This window comes from Aphelocoma coerulescens, chromosome 29 (assembly GCF_041296385.1).
Source record: "Aphelocoma coerulescens isolate FSJ_1873_10779 chromosome 29, UR_Acoe_1.0, whole genome shotgun sequence".
Classification (NCBI taxonomy): domain Eukaryota; kingdom Metazoa; phylum Chordata; class Aves; order Passeriformes; family Corvidae; genus Aphelocoma; species Aphelocoma coerulescens.
Window position 1 is genome coordinate 1,429,060 of NC_091042.1, and position 23,973 is coordinate 1,453,032.

The following is a 23,973-nucleotide window of genomic DNA, read 5'->3' on the forward strand; positions in this document are numbered from 1 at the left end:
TCTCCCCCAGCCCCCCCAGCCCCCCCAGCCCCCTCTCCCCGCTCCCCCAGCCCCTCTGGCCCCCCAGCCCCCTCCCCCGGCCCCCCCGCCCCCCCCAGGCTCCTCTCAGCATCTCCAGCCTTTATTGAGCCTCCGGCCGCGCCGGGCGGGACATGCAGCGCTGGGGGGGGCGGGGGGCACGGGGGACCCCCACGCGAGGATGGCCCGGACGGTCCTGTGGAGGGGAGGGGGGGCAGAGCCGAGATGCCAAGCGAGGGGGGGACCCGGGGGGTGCGGGAGGGGGGGCTGCCCCCCACTCGTGGGGCCGGGCCGGGGGGTGACATTCTCCAGGTCCGCGTTAAGGCAGCTCGGGCGGCCCCCGGCACCGCCCCCACAGCGGGATCGGGGTGTCCCGGGGGGGGTCCTGGTGGGGGGGGACAGCCCCCCCGGCACGGGGCGAGCGTGGCACGAGCACAGGACACGGGTGACACCAGGACATGCGAGCGGAGCCGGGTCTGGCAGGACCTGGGGGGGACACGCGGGTTGGGGGGGGGGACAGATCCACCCCGGGCGTCTCCCAAGGATGAGGGGGGACCCCAGACCCTGCAGGAGTGGGGAGGGGTCTGGGAGTAGCGGGGTGCAGGGATTTGGGGGCGTCCAAGGGAGCGCTGGGGACACCCAAGGAATGGGGGGAACTGGGATTGGGGGGGATGTAGGGTTGGGGGGGACGATGGGGGGGGGATCCCCGGGGTCCCTGAGACAGGGGGATGGGGGTCCCCGGGGGCGTGTGAGGAATGGGCTGGGATGGGGGTCCCGTACCTGGGGGGGCATTAACTGGCCGCCGTCTCCTGGCGCAGGGGGAAGAGCTTGGCCGCCTCCTCGGCCTCGCAGGCGCAGGACAGGTCACTCCTGGGGGGGCACGGGGTGTCAGCTGGGCCCCCCCCCTCCCCGAGACCCCCCCAGCCCCGGCCCCCCCTCACCTGTTGTCGTTGATGTCTGTCACGTTCCCTGCAAGGAAGAGCAGCAGCTCCAGCGGCGGGATTTGGGGGACACCTCCACCCCCCCTGTGGCACCACCCCAAAACTGGGGACACCCCACGTCCCCAGGGCCCCCCCTCACCGTTATCCACGTTGAGCTGCTGGTAGGAGTCCGGGGGGCTGCTGGACAGCGTGGGGGGGCCGCTGGCAAAGCTGGGGGGGGGTCATGAGGAAGGGGGGGGACAGAAGCCTTGAGACCCCCCTGGGCACTGCTGGCACCGGGAGGGGCACCCCGTGCCCAGCCCCCGCTCCAGCCCCTCCGAAACCCGAGCCTGCCCCGCCCTTCCCGAGGGATCCCCCCCTGCCCTCTGCACCCCCGTACCCCACCAGCCCTCCCCCCCAGGACCCCCCGCACTCCTCCTGCCCCAACCCCCGACCCTCCCACGCCCCCTGCACCCCCCTGTGCCTCCTTCGCCCTCCCCCCAGGCAGCCCCCATGCCCCTGCACCCCCGTGTGCCCCCTCTGCCCTCCCTTCAAGCCCCCCCATTGCCCCCCGCCCCACTCACAGGCCGTGGGGGCCGGGCAGGGGGCCCGCCCCGGGGTACCCCTGGAACAGGCTGTTGGTGTAGCTCAGCCCGGTGGGCGACGGCACCTGCCCCGGCCGCACCGGCTTGGCTGGGGGGGCACGGCGGGGTCAGGGGCGCTGGCTGGCACCCGGCACCCCCGGGAGCACCCCCAGAGTCTGTGACACCCCCTGGGCCGGACCCTCTGCCCTTGCAGGGGGTGTCAGCCCCAGCACCCCGCATGAACCCCAGAGCGTGCCAGGACCGGTGCCCACCCTGCACCCCCCGTACCCACCCTGCCCACCCTGCACCCCCGTGCCCCCCCCACCCACCCTGCACTCCCCGTGTCCCCCTGCCCACCCTGTCCCCCCTGCACCCCCGTGCCCCCCCCGCCCACCCTGCACCCCGTGTCCCCCCTGCCCACCCTGCACCCCCCGTGCCCACCCTGCACCCCCCCGTGCCCACCCTGCCCCCCCTGCATCCCCGTGCCCCCCCTGCCCACCCTGCACCCCCGTGTCCCCCCTGCCCATCCTGCACCCTCCGTGTCCCCCTGCCCACCCTGCCCCCCCTGCCCCCCCCGCCCCCCTGCCCCCCCTGCCTCCCCCGCCCCCCCTGCACCCCCGTGCCCCCCTTCCCCCCCTGCACCCCTCGTGCCCAGCCGGTACCCCCCGTGCCCCCCCTGCCCACCCTGCACCCCCCGTGCCCCCCCTGCCCACCCTGCACCCCCGTGCCCACCCTGCCCCCCCTGCACCCCCGTGCCCCCCCTGCCCACCCTGCACCCCCGTGCCCACCCTGCACCCCCCGTTCCCAGCCGGTACCCCCCGTGCCCCCCCGTGCCCACCCTGCACCCCGGCACCCAGTGCCGCTCCATCCTGTGCACCCCATGTGCCCACCCTGCACCCTGAGCACTCCCTTGCACCCCCCATGTGCCCGCACCCCCTGCACCCATCCTGCACCCCCCGTGCCCACCCTGCACCCCTCTCACCCCCTGCACCCCTGTACCTGTGCCCCCCCCTGCCCCGCAGCTCCCCGCGCACCCCCCGTGCCCACCCTGCACCCCGCGTTCCGGTGCCCGCCGTGCCCCCCGTACCGATGTGGGCGCCGGGCCCCCGCCGCGCCCCCCGGGCCCGCACGGCCTCGCGGATCCGCTCCACCTCCTGCTGGTACCGGCGCTTGTCCAGCCGCGCCCCCTCCTTGGCCGCCCTCAGCGCCCCTTCCAGGGCCTGCACACGCCCAGCCGTAGCGCGCAGCCGCTTCTCCAGCTTCGGAAGCTCACAGCGCAGGTCTGCATTGTCACGGACCAGCTGTGCGACACGTCAGTACCGGCACCGGCACCGGGACCCCCGCCGGGACCCCCACGGGCACCTGCCGTGCCACCCGAAGCTGCCCCGGCACCCGCACTCTGCGCCGCCCGTCCCGGGGCTGCATTGTCAGGGACCCGTTGTGCGACACGTCAGTACCGGCACCGGGACCCCACCGGCACCGGGACCCCACCGGCACCGGGACCCGCTCCCACCATCACCGGCATCCGCCCTGGCACCGGCACCGGCAGCCACCCGCCCACACCGGCACATCCACATCCATCCACAGCCGCCGGTACCGGCACCGGGCTCGGCACCCGCACACACCAGCACCGGTACCGGCACACAGCAGCACCGCGACACGTACCGGTACCGGCATCGACATCCGCACACACCGGTACCGGCACCCACCGGCACCAGCCCGCACCGGGACACACACCGGTACCAGTACCGGTACCGGCACACACCGGCACCGCACACACCGGCACCGGTACCGGCCCCGACGTCCGAATACACCGGCACACATCAGCACCGGCAGCGACACCAGCCCGCTCCGGTTCCGACAGTGCCACCGGCACCAGGCACCCACCGGCACCAGGCACCCACCGGCACCAGGCACCCAGCCCAGCCCCGCACCGGCGGGGGCAGCCCCGGGGCGCCCTGCAGCCCCCCCGCCCCAGCAGTGCCTCGGGGGGCTCCCAGCGCACCCAGCAGTCCTTGGGTGGGGGTCCCAGCCCCCCAGCAGTGCCTGGGTGGGGGTCTCCGTGCCCCCAGCGGTCCTTGGGTGGGGGTCCCAGCCCCCCAGCAGTGCCTGGGTGGGGGGTCTCCGTGCCCCCAGCGGTCCTTGGGTGGGGGTCCCAGCCCCCCAGCAGTGCCACATGCAGCAGCGGGGCGGTGCTTGGGGGGCAGTGAGGGGGGGCTGCGGGGGGCGCAGGGGGTGAGGGAGGGGCTCCACAGCCGGGGGGGGTCAGGCAGGAAGGTGCCGGTCAGAGCGGTGCCCCCCACCCTGCAAAACTGGGGGCTGCCAGGGGGGCAGAGGGGACTGGGGGGGGTCTATTGCCCACCCCCGGGGGGAGTGGGGGGATTCTCCCCCCCCCCCCCCGTGTCCTGCCCGCGGGGGTGCCGGGGGGGGCTCGGTACCTTGGACACCCAGAGATCCAGCTTGGGAGGAGGCAGCGGGGGGGGCAACAGAGCCGGCATCAGCGGGGGGGTCGCGGGTCAGCCTGGGGTGGGGGCCGGATGGAGCGGGGGGGGGCACCCAGGGATGGGGGGCAGGATGGAAAGGGGCGCTGGGGGTGACGCTGCAGGGGCCACCAGGAGAGCGAGGGGAGGCTGCAGAACTGGAGGGGCCCTGGGGTGGTTATGGGGTGGTTATGGGGCAGTTATGGGGTGGGAACCCCCCCCCGTGCCCCCCCCGCGCACCTGTTTGTGAACCTTTGTAAGCTGCTCCAGGTTGTTCTCAAGAAAGGAAATCTTCTGCTTCTGGGAGTGGAGCCCCCCACTGTCCTCGGGTTCCAGCTCTGCGCTCTGGGGGCACCGGGACCCCCGTCAGAACCGGATCCCCCCCTCCCCGGGAAACGCCCCCCACACGGGGATCACCCCTCTCCACCCAGACGGGCACCCCCCGGATCAGCCCCCCCCGCCCAGCATTGACACCCCCCACCCGGGCTGGCAGCCCTCGAACCGAGCTGCCCCCCCCCGCGGCTGTCCTGAGAGCCCCCCCAGGCTGAGAACCCCCAAACCTGGGCCAGGCCCCTTCCTTGTGACAACCAAGCTGGGATCTCCCCCCACCCCAAATCCGGGAATGCCCCAACCTGGTCTGGGAGCCCCCAGCCTGGGCCGAGATCCCCTCAGCCTTCAAAGGGCTCCTCCCAACCTGAACCGGGCCCCCCCAACCTACTCTTGGCTCCCCCCGAGACCAACCCCCCGTCCCTTCTCCCCCCAGTGCCCCCTTCCCTTCCCTTCCCTTCCCTTCCCTTCCCTTCCCTTCCCTTCCCTTCCCTTCCCTTCCCTTCCCTTCCCTTCCCTTCCCTTCCCTTCCCTTCCCTTCCCTTCCCTTCCCTTCCCTTCCCTTCCCTTCCCTTCCCTTCCCTTCCCTTCCCTTCCCTTCCCTGTCCCCCCTCCCCTATCTCTGACCCCACACTCTCCCCATACCCCACTTCCAGACTCCCCACTTGTCCCCCCTTTTACCCCCCTTATCCCTCTTTTGTTCCTTCATTCCCCCCCTCGCCCGCTCGTTTTTCCTCCCTTTCCCCCCCTTTCCCCCCCTTTTCCCCATTTTCCCAATTTCCCCCCTTTTTCCCCCCCCTTTTCCCCCTTTTCCCCCCTCACTTTCTTGACTCGAGTCGTGACGTCTTGAACAAACAGCTTGCGCAGGTTGTGGAGGGTCTGGAGTTCACGGGCCTGGGGGGCAGGGGGTGAGGGGGGTGCACAGGGACCCCCAGACCCCCCCCAGGCTCCCCGGAGCCCCCCAGGACCCCCCCACCTACCACGGTCTCCTCCAGCCCCTTGAGGTCCTGCTTGGACTGCTCGTGGCGCTCGTAGAGGAGCCTGGGGTGAAGGGACCCCAAAGTTAGGGGGGCTCAGTCCGAGGGGGGCACCCCGGGGTTGGGGGGGCAATACAAGGAGGGGAGGGCACCCCCAACTTGGGAGGGTCACTTCGAGCTTGAGGGGGCACCCCAAGGATGGGGAGGTCACTCCAAGGAGGGAGGTATCTTTCTGAGGTTAGGGGGTAACCCCAAGGTTGGGGAGCACCCCAAAGTTGGGGGGTCACTGGATGGTTGGGGGATGTCAGGGGGTCCTGGGGGGCTCTGGGGGTCAGGTTTAGGGTGCTGAGGATGGGTCCTGGGGGCCCTGGGGTTTGGGGTTCCTGGCGTGTCAGCAGGGTCGTGGGGGAGAGAGTTGGGGTCCTGCAGGGAGTCCCTGGTGGGTTCTGGGAGCTGGGGTGGGGGTCCCCAGGGGAGCCCCGGGAAGCCCTGGGGGTCGGGTTGGGGTCCCAAGGGGATCCCAGAGGCCCCTGGGGGTTGGGTTGGGGTCCCAAGGGGATCCCAGAGGCCTCTGGGGGTTGGGTTGGGGTCCTGGGGGTCTCACGTGAGCTCCTGCAGCCGCGCGGCCTTGGCCCGCTCCTCCGCCCGCAGCGCCTCGTGCTCCGCCCGCAGCCGCTCCAGCTCCAGCTCCAGCTTCTGGTTCTGGCTGTGCCGGACACACGGACACGGGTCAGGGACGGACAGATGGACACAGGATCAGGGGACAGACAGATGGGTGAGGGAAGGAGGGATGGACGGAAGGACAAGTGTCAGGGGTCAGGGGGTCAGGGCTGGATGGAGGGATGGACACATGGATGGGGAGAACAGGGGATGGACAGGGAACAGGAGGGAGGATGGGTGGATGGACGGGGCATGGACGGACAGACATGGGATCAGGGGATGGACAGACTGACAGACATGAGGTCAAGGGGGCTGAGGATGGAGGGACAGCACTCAGGGGAAGGATGGATGGAGGGAGGGATGGATGGAGGGAGGGAGGGATGGATGGATGGATGGATGGATGGATGGATGGAGGGAGGGAGGGAGGGAGGGAGGGAGGGATGGATGGATGGATGGATGGACATAGGGACGGATCCATGGATGGATAGATGGATGGATGGATGGATGGATGGATGGATGGATGGATGGATGGATGGATGGATGGATGGATGGATGGAGAGATGGATGGATGGATGGATGGATGGATGGATGGATGGATGGATGGATGGATGGATGGATGGAGGGATGGGGGATGGATGGATGGATGGATGGATGGATGGATGGATGGATGGATGGATGGATGGATGGATGGAGAGATGGATGGATGGATGGATGGATGGATGGATGGATGGATGGATGGATGGATGGATGGATGGATGGATGGATGGATGGATGGATGGAGAGATGGATGGATGGATGGATGGAGAGATGGATGGATGGATGGATGGATGGATGGATGGATGGATGGAGGGATGGATGGATGGATGGATGGATGGATGGATGGATGGATGGATGGAGGGATGGATGGAGGGAGGGAGGGATGGAGGGATGGGGGATGGATGGAGGGAGGGAGGGAGGGAGGGATGGACATAAGGATGGAGGGATGGAGGGATGGATGGATGGATGAATGGATGGATGGATGGATGGAGGGAAGGAGGGAGGGATGGAGGGATGGATGGATGGATGGAGGGAGGGAGGGAGGGAGGGAGGGATGGATGGATGGATGGATGGATGGATGGATGGATGGAGGGATGGAGGGATGGATGGAGACAGACCCACAAGGGGATTGTCCTTTCCTGCCCCCACTGTCCCTCCCTCCAGGGATGAGCCAGGGAAGGGACAGGGCTGGGCAGGTTGGGGGCAGCCCGGACGGGGCTGAGGTCAGCATCAGGGGCAGGGCCAGGCCACGGCTGGGTCAGGGGTCAGGGCCGGGCTCAGGGTCCGGCCGGGGTCACTCACTCCCGCAGCTCGTCAATGGTTTTCTGCCGCTCGTTGACCTCGTCCCGCAGCCGCGCCAGCTGCTTGTGCTGGGCCTCGCGCTGGCTCTCGAGCTGCAGCTCCAGCGCCGCCTGCGCCCCACACGGGGCCTCAGCTCGGGGCACCCCGGGCACCCCCGGGGACCCCAACCTTTCCTCAGCACCTCCCCAGGACCCAGCATCTCCCAGGGACCCGCACACCCCCGGGGACCCCACACCCCAACATCTCCTGGGACCCTCGGCACGCCCACATCCCCAACAAGTCCTGGGAGCTGACATCCCCAGGGACCCCACACCCCTACACCCAACACCTCCCAGAGACCCCAACGACCCAGCCTCCCCAACACCCCCCAACACCCCCCAGACCCCCAGCGTCACCCAGCAGCCCCCAGCACCCCAGGGACCCTCACCCACCTCGAGCACACCTCACATACCCTAAGAACCCCCAGCTGCCGCCCCCCGAATCCCCCCCACCCTTCAGGGACCCTGAACCCCCCGGGGTTGCTGTGCCCCCCCTGCACCCCTCACCTTGACCTCGTCCGTGTCCTGGCTCTCATCCTGCTCCCGCTGCTTCCGAGCTGCCCCCTGCGCGGCCTCTGTAGGGCCCAGGGACCCCTCAGCCCCCCGAGTCCCACTGAGGACTCCCTAGCCCCCCAATCCCCGCCATGACCCCCAGCCCCCCATACTCCGCCCAGCCCCCCCGTTTCCCCCCCACCCCTGTGCCCCCCAGCCCCCCGAGCCCCCTGTGCCACCCCATACACCCCCAGCCCCCTGAGCCCCCTGTGCCACCCCATAGACCCCCAGCCCCCGAGCCCCCTGTGCCACCCCATAGACCCCCAGCCCCCTGAGCCCCCTGTGCCACCCCATAGACCCCCAGCCCCCGAGCCCCCTGTGCCACCCCATACACCCCCAGCCCCCTGAGCCCCCTGTGCCACCCCATACACCCCCAGCCCCCTGAGCCCCCTGTGCCACCCCATACACCCCCAGCCCCCGAGCCCCCTGTGCCACCCCATTCTCCCGCCACACCCTTGAGCCCCCTGTGCCCCCGGCCCCCCCTTCTCCTCCCATGCCCCTGAGCCCCCCACCCTCCCGCGCCCCCCACCCTGCTCCTGCAGCCGCGCCAGACCCCGCTCCCCCCACGCCCCCGTGCTCCCCCCGTGTCCATCCCGTGCCCTCAGGCCCCCCGTGCTCCCGTCCTGCCCCCAGCCCCGACCCCCCGCGCCCCCACCCTGCGCCTGCAGCCGCGCCAGCTCCTCCCCGAGCGCGTCGTGCGCCTCCTCCAGGTGCCGCTTGCGCAGCTCCAGGCTCTGCGCGTACTCGGTCAGCGAGCGGATCTTCGCCTCGTGCTGCAGCGGCACCGGCAGCGGCCTCAGCCTCCGCCCGGGGGGCACCGGCACCCCCCGGCACGCGCGGGCACCCCAGCTCCCGGAACCCCCCCGGCACCATCCCCCCAACACCCGCGGGGGCACCACCCTGGCAACCCCCAGCCCCAGGACCACCCCCCCAGGTACCCCCTGGTACCCCCAGGGACACCGCGACCCCCGCGGGAACAGCCCCCCAGCACCCCCAGGGGCACCCCCCAGAGCCATCGACCCCCCCCCCCCACAAGGGAGTCAAACCCCCGGGTCACCAAAGCCAGGGTCACCGAACCCTTGGACCAATAAACTCTGGTGCCACCAAACCCAGGGCCAAGAAATCCAGGGGCACCAAAGCCCAGGGAAACCAAACCCTGGGGCCACCAAACTCTGGGGCCACGGAACCCCCAGGCCACCAAACCCTGGGGCCACCAAACTCTGGGGCCACGGAACCCCCAGGCCACCAAACCCTGGGGCCACCAAACTCTGGGGCCACGGAACCCCCAGGCCACCAAACCCTGGGGACACCAAACTCTGGGGCCACAGAACCCCCAGGCCACCAAACCCTGGGGCCACCAAACTCTGGGGCCACAGAACCCCCAGGCCACCAAACCCTGGGGACACCAAAGCTTTCAGCTGCCAAACCTTGGAGCTGCCAAACCCCAGTGCCACCAAATCCGGGGTCACCAAATCCCAGGGACACAAAACTCTGAGCCACCGACCCCTGGAGCCACTAAACCTTGTGCCACCAAAGCACAGGGTCCCCACGGCGGTGGCACTGCCCCCGCCCCGGCGCACCTGGGAGATGAGGAGTTGGCAGGAGGACAACTCGCGCCCCGTCACCTCCAGCTTGCGGTGGCACTCGACCTGCAGGTTCTCCAGCTGCCGGCAGCGCTTCACCACCGACTTCACCTCCGACTTGATCTTGCTGATGTAGAGCCGGGCAACCGCGAACTCCTCCTCGATGGCCCCGCTCACCTCCACGGGCTGGGCAGGGCGTGGCAACGCAGGGCAGCGGGCACAGGAATGGCACAGCGTGGGTATGGCACGGCATGGCACGGCACAGGTGTGTGCCACACGCAGGTACGGCATGGCACAGGTGTGTGCCACACACAGGTACGGCATGGCACGGGCACGACATGGACAGCACACGGGTCAGCGGGCGCAGGAATGGCACAGGGTGGGTATGGCACGGCATGGCACGGCACAGGTGTGTGCCACACGCAGGTACGGTATGGCACAGGTGTGTGCCACGCACAGGTACGGCATGGCACGGGCACGACATGGACAGCACACGGGTCAGCGGGCGCAGGAATGGCACAGCGTGGATATGGCAGGGCATGGCACGGCACAGGTGTGTGCCACACGCAGGTACGGCATGGCACAGGTGTGTGCCACACACAGGTACAGCATGGCACGGGCACGACATGGACAGCACACGGGTCAGCGGGCGCAGGAATGGCACAGCGTGGATATGGCACGGCATGGCATGGCACAGGTGTGTGCCACACGCAGGTACGGCATGGCACGGGCATGGCATGGCATGGCATGGCGCAGGTGTGTGCCACACACAGGTACGGCACGGCATGGACAGCACACAGGTCAGCGGGCGTGGCACGGCGCGGCATTGAAGGGTGTAGGCATGGCACGGGCACAGTGTGGCACAGGCATGTGCCGCACACGCGTGTGGCACGTGGGGATGGCACACACGGGTGTGGCATGGCATGGGCACTGCGGAGGCGTGGTGGGGGCTTTACGTGGGCGTGGCACGGGCACTTCACGCACCTGGGAATGCTGTGGGCAGTGCAGGGGTGTGGCGTGGGCATGGTGTGGGCATGGCGTGGGCCTGGCGTGGCACAGAGAGCACAGCCTGGCACGGGGTGGATCTGACGCTCACAGGGCATATGGAATGGGCATGGGCATCACGGGGACATAGAATGGGCACGGAATGGGCACGGAATGGGCACGGAATGGGCATGGAGTGAGCATGGAATGGGCACGGAATGGGCACGGAATGGGCACGGAATGGGCACAGGCAGAGCACATAGATGCGTGTGACATGGCACGGCTCTGGTATGGGCACAGCACGGCACACACCGCACACGGGGAGGGCACGGCAGGAGCACGTCCCACCGGGCACAGACCCCGCTGTGCCCCCCGTGCCCCCCGTGCCCCCCGTGCCCCTCACCAGTTTGATGTCGCCGCTGCCCACGAGGGCGCTGAGCTCGCTCAGGTCCCGCAGGAGCCCGTTGAGCACCTCGGCTGCGCGGCGCCGCTGCTGCCCGCCGAGCTCCCGTGCCCGCGACAGCTCCGACTCCAGCGACAGCGTGGTGGCCTGCGACACCCACGGGGCTGCGCTGGCACCGGGGACAGCGGCACCCGGCACCCCCCGGGGACCCGTGGGCCACCAGGGGACAGCGGCACCCAGAACACCCCGCGGACCGAGGGGCAGCAGCACCTCCGCGACACCTCCCGGGCAGCCCCCACACCTGAGAACCCCAACACCTCCCAGACACCCCTGGCACCCCCGTGTCCCCTAACACCCAGCACACCCCGCCCCGGCAGCCCGGCACCTCCAGCCCCCCTCCAGCACCCCCAGCACCCCTGACACCCCAACACCCTCTGCCCTGGGACCCCCAGCACCCCCCGCCCGAACCCCCGCTGCCCCGGCATCCACACCACAGCTGGCACTCCCAGCACCCCCTGGCACGCCACCAGCACCCCAGCACCCCCCCGGACCCCCATCTCGGCACCCCCAGCACCCCTCAGTAACCCTGGAACTGTGGCACCACCCCCAGCACCCCAAGATCCCACCCGCGGGGTGCCGCGGGAACACCCAGTCTGGCTTCCAGGTTTAAGGGCGGGGTTCCCCAGTTTGGGTGCTGGTTTGAGGCGGGGGGGAATCCCCTTCTGCTTGGGGGGGGGGGTATCTCTTCCTTGGGGTGTGGCTTGATGGGAAGGGGACCCTCTTTGGGGTCTGGTTTGGGGTTTAAGTGGCTTCCAAGCCTAAGACTCCTGTTTTGGGGTTTCCCTGGCTCAGAGCATCCCGGTTTGGGTTTTGAGTCCCAGTTTGGACCTGGGGGAGGGGGCTCTGGGAGTTGCTGTGTCAGAGGGTGGGGGTCCCAATGGGATCCATGTAGGTTTCCCAGCGGGGTTGAGGAGCCCATTTGGGGTTACCAGTGGAGTCTAGGAGGGATCTCAGCTGGGATCCCCAGCGGGTTCTCAGTAGGACCCCATTGGGGATCCTGGTCAGACACCCTTGGGGGCTGCCAGTGTGGCCTCATGGAGCCCTCAGCAGGAATCCCCACTGGGTGGCCGTGGTAGGATCCTGCTGGGAATCCCTGTTGGGTGCCCATGGGGTCTCTCAGTAGGTTTCCCACTGGATTCACAGCTGATGAGCCACTCTGGGGTTCCCAGTAGGGGGGGTCTCAGCAGGGATCCCTGCTGAGTCCCCTTGGATGCTCCCACTAGGACCCCACTGGCTTTCCTGTCGGGTTCCCAGCAGGACTCCACTGGAATTCCCAGTGTGGGGTCTCAGCTGGGTTCCCAGTAGGATCCTGTTGGAAATCCCCATTGGGTGCCTGTGGGAATTCCCAGCAGGACCCCATTGTGAGCCGCCGTGGGGCACCCATGGAGGTTCCCAGAAGGACCCTGCTGGGTTTCACCGCAGTGTTTCCCTGTTGGGTTCCCAGTAGGACCCCACTGGGCTCCCAGTTGTGTTCCCTGTTGAGTTCCCCATTGATTTCCCCATTGGCTTCCCCTGTTGGGTTCTCCATTGATTTCCCTGTTGATTTCCCCGTTAGCTTCCCAGTTGGGTTCCCAGTTGGGTTTCTCCATTGGGTTCCCTGTTGGTTTTCCAGTTGGGTTCCCCGTTGGGTTCCCTGTTGGGTTTCCCAGTTGGGTTCCCAGTTGGGTTTCTCCATTGGGTTCCCTGTTGGGCTCCCTGTTGGGTTTCTCCATTGGGTTCCCTGTTGGGCTCCCTGTTGGGTTCCCAGTTGTGTTCCCGGTTGGTTTCCCAGTTGGGTTTCTCCATTGGGTTCCCCTTCGATTTCCCCATTGGGTTTCCCTGTTGGGTTACCCCACTGGTTTCCCCATTGGGTTCCCAGTTGGGTTCCCTGTTGGTGTTCCCTGTTGGGTTCCCAGTTGGGTTCCCAGTTGGGTTCCCCATGGGGTTCCCTGTTGGTTTCCCAGTTGAGTTTCTCCATTGGGTTTCTCCATTGGGTTCCCCATTGGATTCCCAGTTGGTTCCCTGTTGGTTTCCCAGTTAGGTTTCTCCATTGGGTTCCCCATTGGGTTCCCAGTTGGGTTCCCTGTTGGTTTCCCAGTTAGGTTTCTCCATTGGGTTCCCCATTGGGTTCCCAGTTGGGTTCCCCATTGGGTTCCCAGTTAGGTTCCCAGTTGAGTTTCTCCATTGGGTTCCCCGTTGGGTTTCCCTGTTGGGTTTCCCGTTGGGTTTCCCTGTGGGGTTTCCCTGTTGGTGTCCCTGCCAGGCTCCCAGCCCGACCCCGCTGAGTCCCCGTGGTCTGTCCCGGTGTCCCAGTGCATTCCCCACCTCGGTGCGGGCCAGCTCGTCGGCGAGCCGGCGGTTGTGGCGCCCGGTGTCCTCGGCCTCCTGGGCCTTGCGGTCGTAGCTCCGCGCCAGCTCCTCCAGCGCCGCCAGCACCTCGGTGACCTCGGCCCGCGCCGCGCCGTGCTCGGCCCTCAGCGCCGCCAGCTCCCGGCGCGCCGCCTCGCCCCCGCCCCGCGCCGCCGCCAGCACCTGGGAGAGGCACAGGGGGCACAGGAGTCAGAGTAGGGGTCCAGAGGGGTCCAAGGGTCACGGTGGGCATCCCAGGGGTCAGAGTGGGGGTCCCAGGGGTCACAGTGGGCATCCCACAGGAGGACCCACAGGTCGGGGTGGAGGCTCAAGTTGGGAGGTCCTGGGAGGTCCTAGGGACCGGTCCCAAAGTGGTTCTGGCAGAGTCAGCCAGAGGTCAGAACTGGGGGTCCCAGAAGGATCCTAGAGGGTCCCCAGGTGGGAGTCCCGAAGGAGACCTGGGGGGGTTCCAGTGAGGTCACATTGGGGTCCCAGGGGTCAGATTTTGGAGGGTCCCCCAGGCACTCAGGGTGAAGGGGTCCAGGACGTCTGGGTTGGGGTCCCAGAGGGGTCCAGGTGGGTCCTGGAGGGTCTGGGTGGGGTCCAAGGGGGTCAGTCAGACAGAGGGGGTGTCACGGGGTGGGGGGCAGGGCCCTCACCTCCTCCTGGTCCAGCATCTGCTGCTTGAGCTTCTCCATGATCTGGCTCTGCTGGTTGATCTCGTCATCCTGAGGGGCACAGGAGGGTCCACACGGGTCACCCGAGGGGCTGCGGGGTGGGGGGGGAGGGGGGCTGGGGGTCCAGGGGGGAGCTGGGAGCTGCCAGGGCATCCCAGGAGTCCTGGGATGCTGAGGGTCCTGGGGGCTGCTGGGCAGACTGGGAGGTCCCCAAGCATCCTGGGGAGCTCAGAGGGTCCCTGGCAGGTCCGGAGGGGTCTCGGGGATCCCCCCCCCGGCCAGGGGTCCCCACCTTGTCATCCAGCTGCTTGTAGAGCTTGCGGATCTCCTCCTCGTACTTGTGGCGCTCCTCGTCCGAGATGTGGATGACGATGGAGGAGCTGTTGTCGTTCAGGGGGGGCTCCTCGGGGGCACCCCCTTGGCCCTCCCCTGGCCCCTCGCCTGGCCCCGTCTCGGTCTCGGACTCGTTCAGCTGCTCCGTCTCGGGCACGGCCTCCCCTGTGGGGGAACACGGCCTCAGCATCCCCATCCAGGGCTGGGGGGTCTCCCTGGATCTCAGGGTGTCCCCCAGACTTGGGGGTCCCCTCGCTGCTCCGCCAGTGGCTCAGCTCAGCCTCCCCTGGTGAAGGACACGGCCTCGGGGTCTCCTCTGGGGCTGGGGGGGCTGTTGGGGTGTGATGGGGTCCCCTCCCCACAGTTGGGGTTCCCCTCCGGATCTCGGGGTGCCCCTCACGGCTCCGCCAGCGGCTCAGCCTGGCCTCCCAGGAGCCACCCTCTGCCTCAGTGTCCCCAGCGGGGGCTGGAGGGGATGGTGGGGTGGGATGGGGTCCCCCCCGGCTCTCGGGGTGCCCCTCACCGCTCCGCCAGCGGCTCAGCTCCGCCTCCAGCCGCGCCAGGGTTTCCCTCAGCGCTTTGTTCTTCTCCTTCTCCTTCTCAAACTTCTTCTTCCACTGCTCAGCCGTGAGCTCCAGGTTCACCGACGCCGTGTTCTTGATCGTCTTGGCCCTGGGGGGGCACCCCGAAACTGGGACTCCCAGCTCCCCATCACCGGGCCACCGCTGCCACTCCAGGGGCCACCTGCCCTCCGCTCCCCTCCCAGGTCCGGGGACCCCAATGCAGCCCCCGTGGGGTGCAGGGGGGCACTTGGGGTGCACTGGGTGCCGTTGGGGTGTGCCTGGGACACAAGGGGTGCTCCCGGGGTGCAGCGGGTGATGGGTGAAGTTGGGGTCCAGCAGGAGCTGTTGGGGTGCGGCTGGGCTGGAACAGGTCCGTGGGGGCAGCTGGGGGGCAGTGGGGGTGTCGCGGCTACGTGGGGGGCACTGGAGGTGCAGTGGGAGATCTTGGAATGGGGTTGGGGGCGATGGGTCCATGGGGCCACTTGGGGCACAACCGGTGCGGGGGTGGGGGGGTGTAATTAAGCCCCCCCCAACCCCCACCCGTGCCCGACCATGAGGGGGGGCTCAGGGGGGGTGCGGGGAGGTTCGGGACCCCCCCAGCCCCCACCTCTGCCCGAACATGAGCGTGGATTTGGTCTCGGCGTCGTTGTAGCTGGACGGGGAGCAGCAGATGAACATGGTGGTGCGGCAGTTGCCGCCCAGCGAGTCCTGCAGGATCCGCGTCATTTTGCTGTCGCGATAGGGCACGTACGCCTTCTGCGGGGGGAGGGGGCGGCGTCAGCGGGGGGACCCCCGCAGGACCCCCGGGGGCAGCCCATGGCGGGGGCGGGGGGCTCAGCGGGGCAGCCCCCAGCCCGGGGGACACACGGGAGGGGACAGCGGGCTCGGGTTGGGGACACGCGGGGCTCAGGGGGTGTCCCCCTCGCAGGACCCCGGGGGGGGGAGGGCGGGACAGGGGGCGGGCAGGGGGGCTCAATAGGGTGGGAGACACGGCGGGGGTGGTCAGGGAGTGTCCCCCAGCCCAGGACCCCCGGGGGAGACACTGAGGGGGCGCACTGGGGGGGAGGGGGCTCAGCAAGAGTGTCCCTGCCCCCGGACCCTGGGGGGACACATGGGGGGGGATACACGAGCGGGGGACACCGGGGGGGACTCCGGGCACCGCGGGGGTCTCACCGTGCCCTCGGCCAGGGCCGAGATGACGTTGCCCAGCGCCGACAGGGACTTGTTGATGTTTTTGGCCTCGTCCAACACGGCTCCCTCAGCCCCCGTCTTGCTCACCTGGGGGGGCGGCAGCTCAAGGACCCCCCCGTGTGCTCCCCTACCCCAGGGACCCCTCCCCAAACCCCAACCCAAGGGTGCCATCAGCCAGGAGACCCCCAGTGCACACACTCTCCGCCCAGAGACCCCCACCCCAGCCCGACGATCCTGAAACCTGATGGTCCCCAAACCCCCATGGGCCCCAAAAAACCCATGGACCCCCCAAGACCCCTGCCCTCCCAGTGTCCCACAAAACGCTACTGCCCCCCCAAAACCCCACAGACTGCCCCAGGCCCCCCCTCCCAATGCTCCCCAAAACCTCATGAACACCCCCAGGTCCCACCCCTCCAAGGGGGACACCCTCCCCCAGTGCCCTCCCAGTGCCCTCCCAGTGCCCCGTACCCCAGCCCATCTCCCCCGCCCCCCCGGACCCTCGGCTCTGGAGTCCCACAGCTCCGGGGTCCCCCCACCTTTGGGGTCCCCCCACCTTTGAGGTCCCCCCACCTTCTCGCTGCCCGCCAGGTCCACCAGGTAGAGTTTCCCGCTGAGCTTCTGCTCCGTCTCCACGTTCTCCTGCTTGATGTGGATGAGGAAGATGCTGTGGCTGCGGGAGCTGTGCTCGTTCATGTCTGCAGGCAGGGGCACACGTTGGGGGCACCCCCAGGACGGGCAGCACCCCCGCAGTGCCCCCGCTGCACCCCAAAACGGCTCACAGACCCCCACAGTGCCCCCCAAAACCCCCCCGTGCTCCTCAAGAACCCCTTGATTCCCTGGAACCCCAAGTCGGCCCAGTGGCCCTACAGCACCCCGTGGACCCCTGAAAGCCCCAGGGACCCCCATAACTCCTACAGGGTCCCCCGTGGCTCCCCAAAACGCCTCCAGCACCCCAGGGATCCCCAGCAGCCTGTGCCCGACCCCCATCACCCCCCAGCCCCCCGTATCCCCCCGTGTCCCTCGCAGGTGACAGCCGTGCACCGGTGGGATGTCCCAGCTCCCACCCCGTGTCCCCCCCTTGTCCCCCGGTGTCCCCCCGTGCCCCCCGTGTCCCCCTGTGCCCCCTGTGCCCCCCCGTGCCTCCCGTGTCACCCCGTGTCTCCCCGTGTCCCCCTGTGCCCCCCGTGCCCCCGTGTCCCACCGTGTCTCCCCGTGCCCCCCGTGCCCCCCCCGTGCCCCCCGTGTCCCCCGTGCCCCCCGTGCCCCCCCGTGCCCCCCGTGTCCCCCGTGCCTCCCGTGTCCCTCCGTGTCTCCCCGTGCCCCCCGTGTCCCCCCGTGCCCCCCGTGCCCCCCGTGCCCCCCCCGTGCCCCCCGTGTCCCCCCGTGCCCCCCGTGTCCCTCCGTGCCCCCTGTGTCCCCCGTATCCCCCCGTGCCCCCCGTGTCCCTCCGTGTCCCTCCGTGTCCCCCGTGTCCCCCCGTGTCCCCCGTGCCCCCCGTGTCCCCCCCTTGTCCCCCCGTGTCCCCACGTGTCCCCCGTGCCCCCCGTGTCCCCCCGTGTCCCCCCCTTGTCCCCCCGTGCCCCCCGTGTCCCCCCGTGCCCCCCCGTGCCTCCCGTGCCCCCCGTGCCTCCCGTGCCCCCCGTGTCCCCCCGTGCCCCCCGTGTCCCCCCGTGCCCCCCGTGCCTCCCGTGTCCCCCCGTGCCCCCCGTGCCCCCGTGTCCCACCGTGTCTCTCCGTGCCCCCCGTGCCCCCGTGTCCCACCGTGCCCCCCGTGTCCCCCCGTGCCTCCCGTGCCCCCCGTGCCCCCCGTGCCCCCCGTGTCCCACCGTGTCCCCCCCGTGTCCCCCGTGCCCCCCGTGCCCCCCGTGCCCCCCGTGTCCCACCGTGTCTCCCCGTGCCCCCCGTGTCCCCCCGTGCCCCCCGTGCCCCCCGTGTCCCACCGTGTCTCCCCGTGCCCCCCGTGTCCCCCCGTGCCTCCCGTGCCCCCCGTGCCCCCCGTGCCCCCCCGTGCCCCCCGTGTCCCCCGTGCCTCCCGTGTCCCTCCGTGTCTCTCCGTGCCCCCCGTGTCTCCCCGTGCCCCCCGTGCCCCCCCCGTGCCCCCCGTGTCCCTCCGTGCCCCCCGTGCCCCCCGTGCCCCCCCGTGCACCCCGTGTCCCCCCGTGCCCCCCGTGTCCCTCCGTGTCTCTCCGTGCCCCCCGTGTCTCCCCGTGCCCCCCGTGCCCCCCGTGCCCCCCGTGCCCCCCGTGTCCCCCCGTGCCCCCCGTGCCCCCCCGTGTCCCCCCGTGCCCTCCGTGCCCCCCGTGTCCCCCCGTGCCCCCCGTGCCCCCCGTGTCCCCCCGTGCCCCCCGTGCCCCCCCGTGTCCCCCCGTGCCCCCCCGTGCCCCCCGTGCCCCCGTGCCCCCCGTGCCCCCCGTGCCCCCGTGCCCCCCGTGCCCCCCGTGCCCCCCGTGCCCCCGTGTCGCTCACTGGTGACAGCCACGTGTCGGTTGGATTTCCCCTCGTCGATGACATCCAGGATCTCCTCGGGGCTGGACACGAAGCGCTCGGTGCAGCCCTGGCGGGGGATGGGCACGGGGGGGCTCAGGGGGTTCCGACCCCATCCCCCACCCGGGAGTGCCCCCCCGGGACCCTCCCCTGCCCCTCACCTTGACGTAGGGGACGCGGTTCTTGTCCTCGTGCACGGACAGGTTGGTCTTGGTCACTGGGGGGTTGGGCAGGAGGGGGGGTTGTGGCCTCCCAAAATGCCCCAGGAGCTGCCAGCGCCTCCCAGCACTTCCCAGTGCACAGCCAGTGCTTCCCAGTACACATCCAGTGCCTCCCAGTACACATCCAGTGCTTCCCAGTGCACATTCAGGGCCTCCCAGTGCTTCCCAGTACACATCCAGTGCCTCCCAGTACACATCCAGTGCTTCCCAATACACATTCAGGGCCTCCCAGTGCTTCCCAATACACATCCAGTGCTTCCCAGTGCTCCCCAGTACACATCCAGTGCTTCCCAGTACACATCCAGGGCCTCCCAGTGCTTCCCAATACACATCCAGTGCCTCCCAGTGCTTCCCAGTCCCCATCCAGTGCCTCCCAGTGCTTCCCAGTACACATCCAGTGCTTCCCAGTGCTTCCCAGTCCCCATTCAATGCTTCCCAGTACACATCCAGTGCTTCCCAGTGCTCCCCAGTACATATCCAGTGCCTCTCAGTGCTTCCCAATACACATCCAGTGCTTCCCAGTGCTCCCCAGTACACATCCAGTGCTTCCCAGTACACATCCAGGGCCTCCCAGTGCTTCCCAATACACATCCAGTGCCTCCCAGTGCTTCCCAGTCCCCATCCAGTGCCTCCCAGTGCTTCCCAGTACACATCCAGTGCTTCCCAGTGCTTCCCAGTCCCCATTCAATGCTTCCCAGTACACATCCAGTGCTTCCCAGTGCTCCCCAGTACATATCCAGTGCCTCTCAGTGCTTCCCAGTACACATCCAGTGCTTCCCAGTCCCCATCCAGTGCCTCACAGTGCTTCCCAGTCCCCATCCAGTGCTTCCCAGTGCTTCCCAGTCCCCATCCAGTGCTTCCCAGTGCTCCCCAGTACACATCCAGTGCCTCCCAGTGCTTCCCAGTCCCCATCCAGTGCTTCCCAGTAATCATCCAGTGCCTCCCAGTGCTTCCCAGTAATCATCCAGTGCCTCCCAGTGCCCCATTGTACCCCACCACTGACTCCCAGTGCTACCCAGTAACCATCTAGTTCCTCACAGATCTCCCCCGTCCCCTTCCATTGATTTCCAGTTCTTCCCAGTAATCATCCAGTAGTTCCCAGGACCCACCCACTACTTCCCAGTTTGCCCCCAACAGCTCCCCACTGACTCCCAGCACTTCCCAGTGCCCCTGTCCCAGTCCCCACCAGTCTCTCCCAGTGCCTCCATCCCAGTCCCCACCAGTCTCTCCCAGTGCCTCCATCCCAGTCCCCACTAGTCTCTCCCAGTGCCTCCCCACTCACTGTCCAGCAGGTCCCGGATCTTGTCCAGGTAGATTTCAAAGTAAGACACCTGGGGGGAGGGGATCGGGGTGTCAGCCCAGGGCCGGCCTGGCCTCCCAGTGCTCCCCCCAGAGCTCCTCCCAGTGCTCCCAGTGCCCACCTTGATGTGGAACTCGAGGTTCTCGTCCATGGAGTAGATGTGGTTGAAGATGTCGCGGGCGATGCGGGGGATGATGCCCATCTGCTGGGGGTCATGCAGCTTCCCCTGGGGGGGCAGGGGGCAGTGAACACCCAGGCGGTGCCAGGGCACCCCCAGCACCCCCCCCAGCCCCCTCGGAGCCCCCCAGTGCCCCCTCACCTCCATGGTGTGGGTCTTGCCCGATGACGTCTGTCCATAGGCGAAGATGGTCCCGTTGTACCCGGCCAGCACATCTGGGGGGCGAAGGTGGGTATGGGCCCCCCCGGGACCCCCAAACATCCCTCAGGACCCCCCCCGGGACCCCCCAAACCCCAAGCGACTCCTCTGGGAACCCCAAGTGTCCCCGACCCTCCCAAGGACCTGAGGTCACCTCTGAGCCCCTCCGGGATGCCCAAAGCCCCCAGGACACCCCGAAGGACCTCACAGACACCCCGAGAACCCTGGGGACTGCAGTGACCCTCAAAGGACACCCCAGAGCCCCCGTGGCTTCCAGTGACCCCCCCCTCAAAGTCCTGCAGAGGCCCCAAAGCCTTCTGGACACCCCCAAGGCCCTCGTGCCCGGCGTGCCCGGGTGTCCCCAGCTGTCCCCGGGGGTCCCTGCCCCTCACCCTTGACGATCTGCATGGCACAGGCGTGGTACACCTGCTCCTGCGTGGTGTTCGGGGGGAACACGCGGTCGAAGACGTAGGGTTTGCCCTGGGGGACACAACGGGAGCCACACGGGGGTCGTTGGCCAGAGAGACCCCCCCCCCCGAGGTGCTGGGGGGGCTGTGGCAGTCTCAGGGCTCTGCTGGCAGGGTCCAGTCAGGTGCAGTGAGGCCCAGGAAGGGAGGTGGGTGGTTTTAGGGCCTCTGGCACTCTGTCCCCTTATACCCACCCTGAACCCCACTTACAGCCCCCATTCATGGAGCCAGCCCCCACACGCCCCAGGGTCCCCAATATCCACAGAGACCCCACTCCCCACAACCTCTCACAGGTTCCCAATATCCACACAGACCCCACTCCCACAACCCTAACCCCCAGACCCCTCCAGACTTCCCCATAACTCCCCACAGATCCCCACAGACCCCCCGAGTCCCCCACAGCCCCACGAACCCCCAAGAACCCCTCAGCCTCCTCAGAGACCCCCCCCTACACCCCCCCAGAACACTCAGCCGCCTCGCAGACCCCCACAAGCACCCAGTCCCCCATAGACCCCCAGAGACCCCTCAGCTTCCATATAGACAGCCATAGGCCCCCCAGCCCTCCATGGACCCAATAGGCCCCCACAGGCCCCTTAGCCACCCTACAGACCCCCAGAGACCCCTCCAGCCTCCCACAGACCCCCACAGGCCCTTTAGCTGCCCTACAGACCCCCACAGACCCCCCAGGCCCCCATAAAACCTGTGGGTTTATAAGACCCCTCAGCTCCCTGTAGGCCCCCATAGACCCTCATACACCCCATAGACCTCCCAGCCCCCGTGTGGACCCCACAGACCCCACAAATCCCCCCCCCCGAGACCTCATCCATCCCCACAGAGTCCTCATCCCCCTACAGACCCCCCGCAGACCCCCCTAGATCCCCAAGGATCCCCACCCCCCAGGTCCCCCATAGACCCCTCAGCCCCCCATAGACAATACAGACCCCCAGAGACCCCCAGAGCCTCCCCCAGCCCCTCCGTACCCCCCCCCAACCCCACGCCGGGAGCTGTCCAGGCCCCGGTGCTGAGGCGGGGACGCGGGGACACACGGACAGAGGGACACACGGACAGGGGACACACGGACAGAGGGACACACGGACATGGGGACACACGGACATGGGGTCACACGGACGCAGGGACACGGGGACAACCGGCGACATCAGCCCGCGCCCCCGCTCTCCCCGGCCCCCCCCCGGCGCCCCGCAGCCGCCGCAGCACCGCGGCCCCGCCCGCCGCCGGTCACGCAACCCCTCCGCACCCCCCCCGCACCCCCATCCCACACTGCCCCCGCATCCCCCCCACCCCAAACCCCGCGCCCCAAACCCGCAACGCCACCCCTGCAACTGCCCCCGCAGCCGCCCCCCGCATTGCGCCGGCACAGCCGCACCGCGGCACCCCCGTCTGCGGACCCCCCCGCACCCACTGAGCACCCACGGACCCCCCCCGCACCCACTGAGCACCCCCGCACCCACGGACCCACGGACACCCCTCCGCACCCACTGAGCCCCCCCACACCCACTGAGCACCCACGGACCCACTGAGCACCCACGGACCCACGGACACCCCCCCGCACCCACTGAGTCCCCCCGCACCCACTGAGCCCCCCCGAACCCACTGAGCACCCCCGCACCCACGGACCCCCCCGCACTCACTGAGCCACCCTTCACCCACTGAACCCCCGCACCCACTGAACCACCCCCGCATCCAGGGGCCCCCCCGCACCCACTGAACCATCCCCCCATCCGCGGTCTCCCCCCATCCACGGACACCCCCCGCACCCACTGACCCCCCCCCGCATCCAGGGACCCCCCTCCCATCCACGGACCCCCCCGCACCCACACCCCGCTGTCCCCCCGGGACCGTCTCTCCCCCCCCCCCCCCGGGCAAGGGGGGGCGTTATGGAGGGGCGGGGGGGTGGAGATATTTTGGGGGCCTGAGACGTCCCCCGCATGAGCCCCCTAACAAAGGGCAGGGCCGCAGCGGGAGGGGGAGGGGGGGATCTGCGGCAACCCCCCCCCACCTCCGCCGCTGCTTGGGGGCCCGGCCGTGCCCCCCCCGGGGGTCAGGGCGGTTCCGCTCATTGTAAACACAGCCCCCCCCCCTCCCGGCACTGGGGGAACTGGGAGTGCCGGGAACCTTGGAAATGGGGGGGGGGGGGAGGGTAAGGGGGGGCATGGAAGAGCCCCGGGGGGCAGTGGCCACACCCAGGACCACTTCCCCCCCCCCACCCCCCCAAACAGGTTCTGCCCCCCAAGTGACAGTGCCCCCCCTCCGGACAGCTACCCCCAAACTGGGGATACCGCCCCCAACCACCCCCCCCCCCCCCCGCATCCTGGGGGTCCCCGCGCCCCCCGCACTGACTCACCCCCACTACGACGCTGTCGTCCCCCTGGAACACGGGCAGGAATTTGTCCCCCCGCAGGATCTCGGCCTGGTTGAGGGGCCGGAACCGGCACAGGACCTTGATGCTGCACTCGGAGCTGGGCTCGGCCATGGCGGGGGTCGGGGGGCGTCGAGAGGGGCGGCCAAGGGGGCGGCTGGTGCTGGGGGGCGGCGGGTGTCACCCGGGGTGCTGCTCACAGCCTAAGGGTCAGGTGGCAGCCGGGGTGCGGGATGGTACCCAGCGGTGCCGAGCGGTGCCCGAGGGTGCAGGATGCGGCTCAGGGATGCAGGATGCTGCCCGAGGTGCCGGGTGGTACCCAGGGATGCGGGATGGTGCTCAGAGATGCCGGGTGGTACCCAAGGAGCTCAGGATGCTGCCCGGGCTGCAGGATGATGCTCAGTAGCGCAGGGTGGTACCCAGGGATGCAGGGTGGTACCCAGGGATGCAGGATGCTGCCCGCGCTGCGGGATGCAGGATGCTGCTCAGGGATGCGGGTTGCGGGCTGCAGGATGCGGGAGGCGGCGCCGGGCGGGGCTGACGCTCCGCAGCTGCCGCTGTCGCCGCTCCTGTGACCGCTGCTGTCGCCACTGCAGCCCCGGGACCGGGAGGTGGGGGGGCCGCCCCCCCGCGCCCCCTCCCCCGCCTTAAGGTGGAGCCGCCCGCGGCTCTTAAGGTGGACGGGACTGGAGGGGGGGGGCACTCAGCCCTGGGAATGGACCCCCCCCAAAC

The 23,973-nt window shown here is 69.3% G+C and overlaps 1 protein-coding gene across 1 annotated transcript; it reads right to left on the bottom strand.

Moving 5' to 3' along the window:
- Positions 1–262: 262 nt before the first annotated feature.
- On the bottom strand, positions 263–23,361 carry KIF5A (kinesin family member 5A). Its single transcript, XM_068997592.1, has 29 exons — positions 23,227–23,361; positions 20,790–20,877; positions 20,341–20,414; positions 20,143–20,247; positions 20,004–20,052; positions 18,662–18,717; positions 18,483–18,570; positions 16,587–16,711; positions 15,999–16,103; positions 15,433–15,581; positions 14,786–14,934; positions 14,222–14,427; positions 13,912–13,980; positions 13,229–13,435; positions 10,865–11,011; positions 9,475–9,663; positions 8,550–8,667; positions 7,850–7,917; positions 7,305–7,414; positions 5,911–6,012; positions 5,310–5,370; positions 5,152–5,223; positions 4,243–4,347; positions 2,610–2,823; positions 1,523–1,631; positions 1,099–1,169; positions 960–987; positions 799–888; positions 263–504 (listed from the first exon to the last, which is right to left on the bottom strand). Exons 1-28 carry the CDS (start codon positions 23,353–23,355, stop codon positions 810–812), a joined length of 3,072 nt encoding a protein of 1,023 aa, XP_068853693.1. The 5' UTR covers positions 23,356–23,361; the 3' UTR covers positions 263–504; positions 799–809.
- Positions 23,362–23,973: the final 612 nt, after the last annotated feature.

Coding starts and splice junctions, on each gene's coding strand:
- KIF5A (XM_068997592.1), bottom strand. CDS start 23,355: ATGGCCGAGCCCAGCTCCGAGTGCAGCATCAAGGTCCTGTGCCGGTTC. Junction 20,415..20,789: donor TGCCATGCAGATCGTCAAGG/GTGAGGGGCAGG, acceptor TTCGCCCCCCAG/ATGTGCTGGCCGGGTACAAC. Junction 18,718..20,003: donor GATCCGGGACCTGCTGGACA/GTGAGTGGGGAG, acceptor CCAACCCCCCAG/TGACCAAGACCAACCTGTCC.